Source organism: Ctenocephalides felis, unplaced genomic scaffold, assembly GCF_003426905.1.
Source record: "Ctenocephalides felis isolate EL2017-DRISC unplaced genomic scaffold, ASM342690v1 CF-g0.4_SCAFFOLD_03571, whole genome shotgun sequence".
Taxonomy (NCBI): domain Eukaryota; kingdom Metazoa; phylum Arthropoda; class Insecta; order Siphonaptera; family Pulicidae; genus Ctenocephalides; species Ctenocephalides felis.
The window spans coordinates 20972328-20984827 of NW_020539725.1; the positions used below are offsets into that span (position 1 = coordinate 20972328).

Sequence of the window (12500 nt, forward strand, 5' to 3'; positions counted from 1 at the left end):
ATGAAAATCTTGTAAGTATTTTATTTGTGGGTACTTCTACATTTCTACTTTTTCTGATATTTTATTAAGGTTTGCTTTTTTTTGCTATAAGAACGTTCTGGTATTTATACATTATTACTGCATCAATCAATTTACTCTTTCATATGTATTTTTTATTGTAACTTTATATTTAAATCTATGTTTTAAAAAACGATTTTTTTTTTAAATAATTGATTACTAAATGATTTTTATACGGACCTGTTTGTTTTGTAGGACAATATACAATCGCAACAAATACAAAATTACAGAAAAATTGTGAATCGATACAAAGTCAACCCACAGCTTTCACACATTTTTTGATTACTTCAAATGATAATATAATTACCACTAAACAAGAAAAATGTGTTGAAAATATGAAAGAGGACAATTGCACTAATGAAGAAAAAACAACAGAATTTTAATCAGCTATATTAGACCATGTGTTGCCGATAAGCAATTGTATAATGCTGCCAAAAGATTTAAATATTATTACTAAAGTGATCATTATTCTGGGGAAAGAGTTGTTATTTATAATACTTCAGCAAACTTATTTCAAGTTTCTGGAATTTTGCAATCTACAAAGGCACAAATATGCAAAATGTAGTATCAGTCAAAAGTGATCCTAATATTAGTTTAAATGATTATTCAAGTGAGGAGACTAGTATACCACTGTTCACATCCAACAATCAATCAACTTTGTTGGTCACCACAAGTAAGATTTAATATTTAGTATTAAGTTAAATTGGGTTTTTATTAACAAATCAATAATTCAGTATAGTAGTAATACCTTCTTTGTTGTCCTAATTTCAATTATTGTGAATTTTTAGAATCTTTAAATGATCAACCTGTTAATGCACTGAGTAATATGAATGCTATGCTCAAGAGGTAAATAGATTTTATGTTGTATTTATTTTTGCCATTAAATCACCTAATTTTTAATCTTAAAATTTATTTGAAAGATGTCATCTATGTTGAAATTAATTTAATTTCAATATAGATGTGTGCTCAAATATTATTATTAAATTTAAAAAGATTGTTTATTACGTTATAATATTTTGTTTATTAAAATCATATTTTAACATTTTTCTTTATTTTTTTTTTATTAACATGCTTGTTTTCCAGAATGTGGCCTCATATTTAATCAGTAATTTACAATATTCAAACCAGAATTCTACCACAACGATGAAGAAACTGAGCAAAATGCTTCACTCTGCAAATACTTTATGAAAATTCAGTTAAATCACCTGTTAGTGTTATCACAAATAACATATTACTAAAAAACCTTATGGTAAATTTCCAAAATCAATTTGATATTTTATGTCTTGATGATCAAGGGAGTCATTAGATATTTTGGGAGAAGAAAACTGCATTCAGGACGAACAAAATTATATTTCAGAACAACAAGATCAAATGATTCTATCGCCAGCATCACCACCTTCATTCACACACTCTTGTGTTGTAAGTGAAAAATGTAATATTACTAAATATTTACATCTATATGATTTCTAGAAATCTATAGAAAGAATTATTATAGAATGCATAAAACAGTTATCATTATTTTTAAATTTCAGGATGATGTTCAACCAGTTGATTTTAGTTGTGGCAACAGAGAATCTAGTGAGGTATTTATAATGATTTTATTGAATAATTCTGTATTTATAATTTTCTTAAATTTTTAGCAAGTGGAATGCCAAAATGATCAAATTGATGAATTTGGTGAAAATGTTCAATGTACCGAAAATGTTCTGTAAGTTACAAATTGCTTCAAAGCATTTTATTCTATTTTGGAAATTAATGAATTTACATCAACTTGATTTTGTTGTTTGTTTTTAAATGTTGCAACAATAATATAATATTAATATAATATTATAATATAATGTATAATTCCATTTGTAAAATGGAAGAGCATTCATGTTTTCATTTATTAAAAAAATAGATTTCTGGTTTTACCTTGCAACTTCTAATTTGTTTCTGTAATATGCTAGAGGCAGTTTTCACAAGGTGACAAAAAATTCATGACATGAAATTTCAATTAAATGATATCATCTGAATTCAAATTGTATCAATAATAATCATAGGGCTAACTGAAATAGATTACAAATTTAAATCAACAAATTTGACATAATACAGGACTTATTGAAAAATTCCTAAATAATGCAATTGAAGCAAAAATACAGTTGAAGTTTTAGTGATAAATCAACCAGGATAATTTTTTTTCCTTAAATATTAACAACACTAAGTTTATTATTTCAAATATCTATAATTATTTTCAGTAATATATAGTATATAAAAAAGCACTCAAAATTTCAATTTAATATTGTTTTCATTATATATTTACAAAGCTGAGAGAAGCTAAAAAGTAATATAGTGTGAAATTTTAAGTATACATTGGAAAAAAATTGGATGTATGATAATATTCTTATATAGTATTCAGACATGATTCAAATATATTTTTTATGTGGTTTGCAGACAAGAAACATCTGAAAATGACATGGGCAGAGGAAGAAACATGGAGCCTCAATTTGAAATGAAATATGTGCCTGATATTGAAGACAATTATAGCACAAACTCATTAAGAACATTTTCACCGAATGTCAATGAAAATCAATTAGATGAAACAGGTACAGATTCAGATAAATATATAAGATGCAAAACTAAAAATCTTAGTGCATCAGAGCAAGCATTTCTAGACTACATTAACAATCAGGTAATATTATTATATTTCTGATAATTATTTTAATACAATAATATAATATAATATAATATTGCTGAAAACATTAAAAAATTCAAACTGATAAATTAGTACATTCTAAAGTTTATTGAATAATATAATGTGTTATGCGTTTTATAAGATTTTAATTTAATATGTTTTAAATGTGTTTAATTTGTCAATATTTCATAATTTATTCAAAATCGGGTGTTGATAGGAGTCATTTATTCAATGTAAATCACTTGCAATAAAATGAAAACTGCATAGATATTCTTAATGGTTGTACGTTTTTTAATTTTATTTTGGAAAACTAAACTTCGAAAAATATGTAAATGCTGATTTTATACAAATGTATATTCTCATCTCTCACTAAAAGTCAAAATAAATTTACATGATTCACTTCTTGAATGTTATTTCAGTTTCCTTGCCATTTGAAGTCATTGAGAATTTGTACCTGTCACAAAACTATGTAAAGATACAGCTATAAATAATATTAGGAAAAGTTTGTATTTGTTTATGGTTGCAAATGTAAACGCTAATTTTTCTTTAGTCGACATTTAACAAATTACCATTTGATAGAACTCAATAATGATTATGGTTTATATTGCTATTCAGTTAGAAGAATATTAAATGATAATACCTTGCTATTATCTAATTTACCAATTTTACTGGTTTAATCAGTAGTTTTGAGTATAGGTTTTTAATCACTCACATTCTTGTTTACATCTTGTAGTAAAATACATACTAATCTTAGAGTATATTTAACAGATTATATGAGAGTCCATAGTATTTTGAAAAAAGATGATTGGAAATAAGCAGAAATATGAATATATGAATATAAATTTTAATTTATCTTGTAATATGCTATTTATCATATGTTTTCCAACTACTTTCGACATAATTTAGCTATTCTTATTCACTCTTTTGATAATCAATCATATTTAATTTATTTAATTGGTATCAGTTTTGACTATTTTTACGTTAAGAGAATTACAACTTGTATATTACATAGACTAACTAAACAAGCGTTTTGACAGTCTTAATAATACTGTTGTAATTTTTTTTAAATTCGAGATTTAGTTTTTTTGCAAGATCTGGAATCATCACCATTCATTAATTTTGACTATACTAATTTCCAGAAGTATTTTCGGTAATGTTACATGAAACCTAACTATTTTATTACTAATAAAATTTTGAAATTATCTACCACCTATTCACAAATTTCAGCTCTCACAAAATTTTATTTAATACTTTTAAAATGTGAAGCTCCAGAAATTTATAACTCAATGCCTTTTACTAATTTTTAGTGGATATTAACGCTAGTGTGACAATATATTAATTTCTTTTGCAGCACAAAGTAATGACTTTGAATAACACGGCACAGCATCCAAATAAATGTTCTTATTGTGTGAAATCATTTAAAAAACCATCAGATTTGATCAGACATATCCGTGTGCATACAGGTGAAAAACCGTACCCATGCAATGTATGTCATAAGAAATTTTCACTAAAAACATCTTTGGATTGTCATATGACTACCCACAATAAGTCAAATAAAACAGTAGTTTGCAGTGTCTGTAATAGTTCATTTAGCACCAAAGGAAGTCTGAAGGTGCATATGCGATTGCATACGGGTGAGCTGACTTTAATTAATTAATCTACAGCATACCTAATGTGACTAATTTATACTATTTAATATGTACTCACAATGTATCAAACATTTATATACATTTTTTTTTTATTACACTCTAATTGCCCAATAGTTACTCACACTTTAACGAAAACAGTTTTATTCAAAATTTTTGTATAATTTTATAGCTAATTTATGAAATTTATCATGTTTTGGATTATTTAGATATTCATTTTCGATATGGATATATCTTTTGAAAGAAATAAGTACTCTATAAACATTTTTATAGGTTCTCGACCATTCGAATGCCCTTTATGCAAAATGACATTTAGAACTTCTGGACATAAACGAGCTCATCTTCTAGTTCATTACAGAGGAGCCACCAGAGAAGGCAAAAATCCTAAAGGTACATTTGAAATACTTCATGATCGCATTGTGGATGGGGCACTTCTACTTCCTATTTTATGACTGTGACCCTAAAATTATGAGATTTTCATTTTTATGAAATGCGATAATACCATTAGTGAAATAGTAACTAATATGCATTCTGAATTATGATGTATAAACTTAGTGATACATAGCAACTATAACGGTGAAGGTTAAATAGTAAAGCTTTATTTGATTTGATACTATATGGATATGCCCTTATTTCATATTAAATATGACTTTATAATAATCAATATTATATAGTTAATTGGTGTTTCTACAATTTTATTTTCTTGTGAAGAGTTCATGATATATGTTTGTTTGCGAGGTAGTCATTTTTCTATCTATAACAAACTGCGCAAATTTGTTTTGTAAACTGTACATTAATTTCAGTTTATTTATTTTCACAGATATAATTACTAAAGGGAATAAGGTATTGAATATTATGGGACCACTTACAAGTAACATCAGCAATTATTCTCAAACAATTGAGAATGCGCAAATTGGTGATCATGAAACTGTTAGTGGCCTCAACTTTGGCGAAAATGCTGAATATTTATGTAAAAATTTGGATGTACAGTTACTTCAAGGCTCTTTTGAAAAATCAGTTTCCACAAAAGATTCTGTCTTAAAATTCAATGCAATAAGTGAGCAAATATTGGCAGATACAACATCGCCAAAGAAACAGGTATCTAATATATATATTTAATTCTTAAACAATAAAATAAAATAATCATATGCTAAACAAACGCACTTTCTTTTCATTTGCGCTTAATAAAGGTTGTGTAGGTTTAGATTCAATTATAATAAATAAGAATTTATGTCATATAGGATTATTTACCTACATATAGCACATATATAAATATATACATATGTATATATATATATATATATACAGTACAGGCCAAAAGTTTCCGGACACATGAAAAATCTCATTTTTTGAGTTTTTAGCTATATTTTTCGTATAAAAATAATTTTATTCAAGTTAGTTTTGTACATTCTACGTAGTATTAATATTTAGTGACTGATTTGTAACCAATTTGTGAGAAATGACGGACTAATTAGCAATGAAAATGTTAAAATGTCACAGTCGATTGTCCTGAATATGACCACCCTTTGCTTTGATCGCTGCAGCGCATATTTTTGGTAATCTTTTGACAAGTTTTTGCAATGTTTGCGCAGGTATGTTCTTCCAGGACTCGTTAAAACAATTCCACAGGGCAGGGAGGCTGCTTGGATGCAAATCCTTCACGCGGCATTTAAGCTCGTCCCACAACAGCTCTATTGGATTAAGATCCGGCGATTGTTCAGGCCACTCAAAAAACCACTTCTGCGAGCAGTAAATAAACAAAAGAGATTGCAATTTGCCAAAACCCACTTAAATTGGACCATCAATCAATGGAAATCAGTTTTATGGACGGATGAGTCAAAATTCGAACTTTTCGGAAGTCATCGACGTAGGAAGGGTAATGAAAGACTCAATTCTAAGTGTATTTCGCCAAAGGTGAAGCACGGTGGTGGTTCAGTGATGGCTTGGGGTTGTTTTGGATTCAATGGAGTCGGATCGCTTGTCAAAATACATGGAACTTTAAAGAAAGAACAGTATCATAGCATACTTGAGCGCCACGCCATTCCATCTGGTTTCAATTTAATTGGTCCAAAATTTATTTTTCAACAAGATAATGACCCTAAACACACTTCCCGACTCTGTGCCAATTATTTGAAGCGAAAACAAGATGAAAAAATACTTCAAATAATGGATCTTAATCCAATAGAACTGTAGTGCATTTGTCTGACTGATTTGCTTCCAAGCAGCCTCCCTGCCCTGTGGAATTGCCTTAACGAGTCCTGGAAGAACATACCTGCGCAAACATTGCAAAAACTCGTCGAAAGATTACCAAAAATATGCGCTGCAGTGATCAAAACAAAGGGTGGTCATATTCAGGAAAATCGACTGTTACATTTTAACATTTTCATTGCTAATTAGTCCATCATTTCTCACAAATTGGTTACAAATCAGTCACTAAATATTAATACTACGTAGAATGTACAAAACCAACTTGAATAAAATTATTTTTATATGAAAAATATAGCTAAAAACTCAGAAAATGAGATTTTTTTCAAGTGTCCGGAAACTTTTGGCCTGTACTGTATATATATATATATATATATATATATATATATATGTATATGTATATGTATATATATATATATATATATATATATAAGTATACACAAGCAGACATTTTATATATTTCTAAGTAAATGCAGATATTATGAGGTATATTAACTGAGGTTGTTATTCTTAAAATATTTAAAGTTATCATTCCAAATACATATAATTTAATAAACATACATATATATGACGTATGTATGATAGTGTTTAATCATTAAAAAAATTAAATTTGCTTATAATAGATTCAGAAGAAGTTACATATGCAGCAATGTGATATCTGTGATAAAACTTTTAAGAAGCCTTCACAATTAATGAGGCATAAGTTGATTCATACTGGGGAACGACCTTTCCAATGCAACGTGTGCTCTAAAACATTTAATCAAAAAAATGGATTGGATACTCACATGAGGTAAGCAGCACATACCATAATATTAGTGAGCTATAAAAATTATATAATTATTATAACAATAATAAGGCCATCAATGCATTCAAATTATAATTTTTTAACCAACTAAATAATATCAAAGTGTATACTTAGTAAGGAATACTAATATCCCTCTAATTCAGGTTTATATCTAATCAATTATCTACATGTAGATAGATAGATATAAAAATTGATAAATGAAAAATTCTAATGTGAACAAGTGCCGACCATATAAAGATTGAAAAAAAAATTGCTGGGTAGAACATGTTATAAAGATAAACATTTTTTTGGCTTTGGCTAATGGCGCTTTTATGGTTGTTCAATTTCAGTCGATTCGGAAATCTTATAGTTGTATGCACTTAAATAATATTATACATACAATATAAATTATACAATGTACAATTTTGATTATTTTCAGACATCATACTGGTCTTCGTCCTCATGATTGTCCTTACTGTTCCAAAAGCTTCTCTCAGAAGGGTAATTTAAAAACTCACATTATCAGGTAAATTTGTGTTCAAATTTACACTTTATGAAGTTAGAAAATTGCCTTTGACTTTCTAATTTTTTGATTACTGTTACAGCGCATTTAGTAATCCTTTGAAAAATTATTACATTAACAGTTTTGATTGCTCAGATTGCTATTATAGCTCTCAGAACACTCAGTTTATTTTTATATTGATTTTTATTCACCAGATTCAGAATTATATAAAATAATTAGAGAATAAAAAAGTGAAAATGACATTTTATTTCAGAACACACGGAATTGTTTGACTTGATCAACCTAGCTTCTTCAATGAACATCAATAGGAGAAAATAATCAATAAGAGTAAAAAAACTATTTTTTCTATTAAAATTCATCGATAAATTGTTTATAATAATTAAATTGTTCCATGTTATATATGACAATATGTAACATCGTTTGTTGAAATTTTTAAAATGATCTATCAAGAAAATTGATGTGCAAAAAATATTACAATTCTTTTGTATATAAATCAATTTTTATATATTATACTTATGTCTTTAATTTTTACTTTTACATTTCTATTTAAATAGTAGTGCTGACACAGATACAATCTCTTCGATTAATTATTATGAATAGTAAAAACAGTAAAGTTTCAGTAGCTTTAATGTATTTTTTTTTATTAAATTTAGGCATTAGAATTGTTTTTACAAACAAATTAAAGTTTTCATAAATTATTCGATAACTTACATCTTTTCGTTTTTCTTCATATTGCTTTGTTTTTTTTTTCAATTATTTCATTAAAGTAATCTAATTTCAAATGAGTATTTAACATATGGAGGAATATATTTTTCATTATGACTTATTAAAATACTCTAATATATTTAATCGAACATTATTCAATTTTTTTCAGATTTCATTCCATTTACTGCTTAAAAATTAAATGGAGAATTAATGAGATTTTTTAATTTTTTATATTAATACTTATTATAATTATTACAATTATCTTTTAATTAACTTCTTGAAAAATGAGGAACAATTTCCCTTTTTTGTCGACGGTTTGTCAAAAAACGGCCGAATTAATTTTTAAACTTAAAAAAGAAAAGCCATTCGATGTAACCAGTTAAGGATTATAGTTTTGTGCGGCGATCGGCTAAGCTGTTTTTTTTTTATTTAGTAGAGAAGTCTAAAATTTTTCGTTCAACTTTTTAACAAATCCTGAACCGATTTAAAAATTCAAAAACTGTTCTTGGTTTGGTATCGTACTGATTAGTTTTTGGTATAAATCTACTGGGCCGTTTCTTAAATAATTATTAACCCTTTGGACTCCGAAAGGGTTAAAAATGTTTTAATTGCTTTCACATACACTAAAATCTCGAGAACGATATATAATGGCTAAGAGAGAAAGTATAATTGTATCTGTTTGTATATCTCTGTGTGATAATTCTGCATAAATATTTTAATAACATAGAAAATGAAAATTAAATTTGATTAAAACGAATACATCAAAGTTTTTTTTATATTAAATTGCTGTAGATGTTAATATAATAATATGAACATGATTTTATTTACATTCGTGCACATGTATTTTTTACTATTTATATTTATATATTCGAATACTAGTATAACCTAAAAATAATAATAAAAATATGAATAACTTTTAAATAAACATTAATCGTCATCTAAGCAGCAGACGCATATTCAATGATTTATTCTGTTTAGACAATTTGTTGTTTGCAATTATGCGAGACCTTGAAGAACACGTTTGACAGTTATGAGTTCAAGGTTTTATTTATTCGAATTTGTCGTTTTTTCTGGGTATATCGTTTACAGTTACATTTTTCTTTAGTGCCCAATAATGGAACATATTCCTTCTGTAAGTATTTATGCTATACTACGCTTTATAATCACCTAATTTTTATTAATCAATTTATTTTGTCATAATTGAACGTAGATAAATGATTCAACAATGTTAGTAAAGCTTCAAGATCGAATTGGGAAACTATTATTATCAAGACAATGGAGTGATTGTGTTTTCAAAATAAATTCTACTTACATCTATGCTCATCGAGTAATCCTTGCTTCTGCAAGTCCTGTTTTTGATGCAATGCTGTATGGATCCCTAGCTGAAGTTGATGTTATTAATATATATGATATTGATTTAGAAGCATTTAAGTGTATGTTGAGCTACATTTATACTGATAAAAGTTCTATACCTTCTATAGAAAATGCTTGTAAATTACTCTATGCTTCGATAAAGTATATGTTACATCATTTACAAGGTATTTGTAAAATCTATATAATGAAAAATCTATCAATTAGTAATGCATTGGAAATATTAGACTTTGCTATAGTCATACATGATGATTTTTTGATGAAAGCTGCAATGCAAGTAATCTGCACACATCCTAAATATGTATTTTTGGAAACAGACTATCATCCGCATCCCTTGACAATGCTTGAAATAGCAAAGCAAGAAACAATAAATATTTCGGAAATTGATTTACTTGATATAATAAACAAATGGTATTTAAACGAATGTGATATTCAAGGAATCAACATATCTATGGATAGTGTTCAAAAAATACTAATTGATAGTGAAATTCTTCATAAAATCAGATTTTCATCTATGAGTATGAGTGATTACTCTAAAATACATTCTATAATTAATCATTTGCCTCATGAGACTTTGCATAAAATGACGAATAATGCTCAATTAAGTAAAATAACATTATCACCTAGGAAGAAAGTTAACATAGTATGGCATTATTGCATTTGCCGATATTTCAAGTCATCATATCCCCTGTGGGTTGATTCTAGTACCCCTTCTATTCAAGTTATTATAATTGCAAACAAAACTGTTCTTGTTAATAGTTTTAAAATTACATCTCGATTAAGTCCTCCAAATCTTCAGTGGCCATTTAGTAATTTGGGTAATGACTATAATGAAAATATCAAAGTTGAAGTGGTAGATAATTATCAAAATATTATGGCTGAAACTAATATCTGTTCTAAAGCAAATTTTAATGATTATTTAAACATTAATTTAAATGAGCCTATTGTTTTTCGGAACAAAGAACCATATACAGTGAAATTTAAATGGAATATGGATGAATTATCAACAATGGTTGCACAATACCCGCAACAGTTTGTATCAGATATAGGAGCAAAAATGGAATTACATTTTCTATAAAGAATCAAGAAGCAACATTTATCTGTGGAATAACATACTCATTGTGATTTAATTAATTTAATTTAATTTTACTTATATGTATACTATTATATTTATTTGCAGTATTTAAATTTAATTGTTGAACAAATCAATAAATTGAAAGTAAATAAATAATATCTCGTTTGATCTAATAATTTATATTTGTTTGGCTTTTGAATATTTTTTTTGAATATTTTATTTTTCTAATATATTCATTAGATTATTGTTTCAAGTTTATTTTATTATTGTCTAGGTTTTAACCTTAGACAATATAATAATAATGGTTTTTACCTTCTCTTCTGATACAATTGAGTCTAGATTATTTAGCATTAATATATCATTATTTTAGTCAGGATTATTTAGAATTTAGCGCCTTTACCATAAATTTACGCATTGCTGCCAACTATGTTTGTAGAAATCAATATTTAAAAGATTTTGACAATCTTGACAGTTTATCGAGATTACATTAATCAAAAATTTAATCATGATGGATTTTAATGTAAAAAAAATTGTTCGCGATGCTGGCAGTGCAATCAGTAGAGTCGTACAGGTTATAATAATTAAATAATTGAATATTTTGCGATGCATAACTTTCTTTGTCATTTGGTTTCCAAGTTTAACATTTCAATCTAAACTGTTTCCTCACAGTTAACAGAAGAGAAACTAGGAACTTCTGAAAAAACAGAACTTGATTCTCATTTTGAAACGTTATGTGAAAGATGTGATCAAGTTAAACAATGGACAGAAAAGCTTATAAAAGATACAGAAGCAGTTCTCATACCCAATCCAAGTCAGCGAGTTGAAGACATAATATTTGATAAAATTGAAAAAAAAGGCCACAGAGATTGAGTAATCTAGAATATTTGGGCTCAGATATGATTGAGGTTTCGTTATTTTATTCAATTACCATAGTCTAATAATAATTATTATTTACCATAATCACTCTTTCATGGTTCCTTATCTTTATCTAGTTATAGTTGCATAGCTATTTAATATTAAATATAATTAGCTTTTTTCTGAGAAAGAAGATTTGGTGTTTTTATTGTATTGTAATATATATGATTGATGTTAGGCTGGAAATACTTTTGGTCAGTACACAGATTATGGAAAAGCACTCATTAAAATTGGTCAAACTGAACAAAAACTAGGAAAATGTGAAAGAGATTTTATCAATTCAGCTGAAGTGTGTTACACGCAACCATTGAGAAAGTTTATTGATGGGGATTTAAAAGCTGTAGCAAAGGAAAGAAATTTATTAGTGACTAAAAGGTATATTGATATCAAAATATTTTCTTCATATAACAATTCAACTGCAGCCTAACAATTTCTTTTGTATTAGGTTAGATTTAGATGCTTGCAAGAACAGAGTTAGGAAAGCAAGGACTATGTTGGGACAGCAAACGGTAAATATACATTTAACTTTTGCAAAATTTACCTGTTAA

General features: G+C 27.0%; 3 protein-coding genes across 3 annotated transcripts in view; all 3 read left to right on the forward strand.

The window, feature by feature from the left end:
• The first annotated feature begins 2493 nt into the window (after nucleotides 1-2493).
• LOC113385401 (zinc finger protein 583-like) lies at nucleotides 2494-8214 on the forward strand. Its single transcript, XM_026623248.1, has 7 exons — nucleotides 2494-2725; nucleotides 4080-4362; nucleotides 4648-4764; nucleotides 5195-5472; nucleotides 7203-7369; nucleotides 7803-7889; nucleotides 8140-8214. The coding sequence occupies exons 1-7, from the start codon at nucleotides 2510-2512 to the stop codon at nucleotides 8156-8158; spliced, it is 1167 nt and encodes a 388-aa protein (XP_026479033.1). The 5' UTR covers nucleotides 2494-2509; the 3' UTR covers nucleotides 8159-8214.
• A 1321-nt stretch (nucleotides 8215-9535) lies between these two features.
• On the forward strand, nucleotides 9536-11040 carry LOC113385784 (BTB/POZ domain-containing protein 6-A-like). The gene is made up of 2 exons (XM_026623620.1): nucleotides 9536-9723; nucleotides 9802-11040. Exons 1-2 carry the CDS (start codon nucleotides 9706-9708, stop codon nucleotides 11038-11040), a joined length of 1257 nt encoding a protein of 418 aa, XP_026479405.1. The 5' UTR covers nucleotides 9536-9705.
• Nucleotides 11041-11514: 474 nt separating this feature from the next.
• The window catches only part of LOC113385074 (endophilin-B1-like), a 2162-nt gene continuing 1176 nt past the window's right edge, over nucleotides 11515-12500 (forward strand). Inside the window, 5 exon segments of the mRNA XM_026622877.1 lie at nucleotides 11515-11608; nucleotides 11707-11881; nucleotides 11884-11942; nucleotides 12131-12327; nucleotides 12398-12461. Coding sequence (XP_026478662.1) covers nucleotides 11543-11608; nucleotides 11707-11881; nucleotides 11884-11942; nucleotides 12131-12327; nucleotides 12398-12461 — 561 coding nt within the window. The 5' untranslated portion in view covers nucleotides 11515-11542.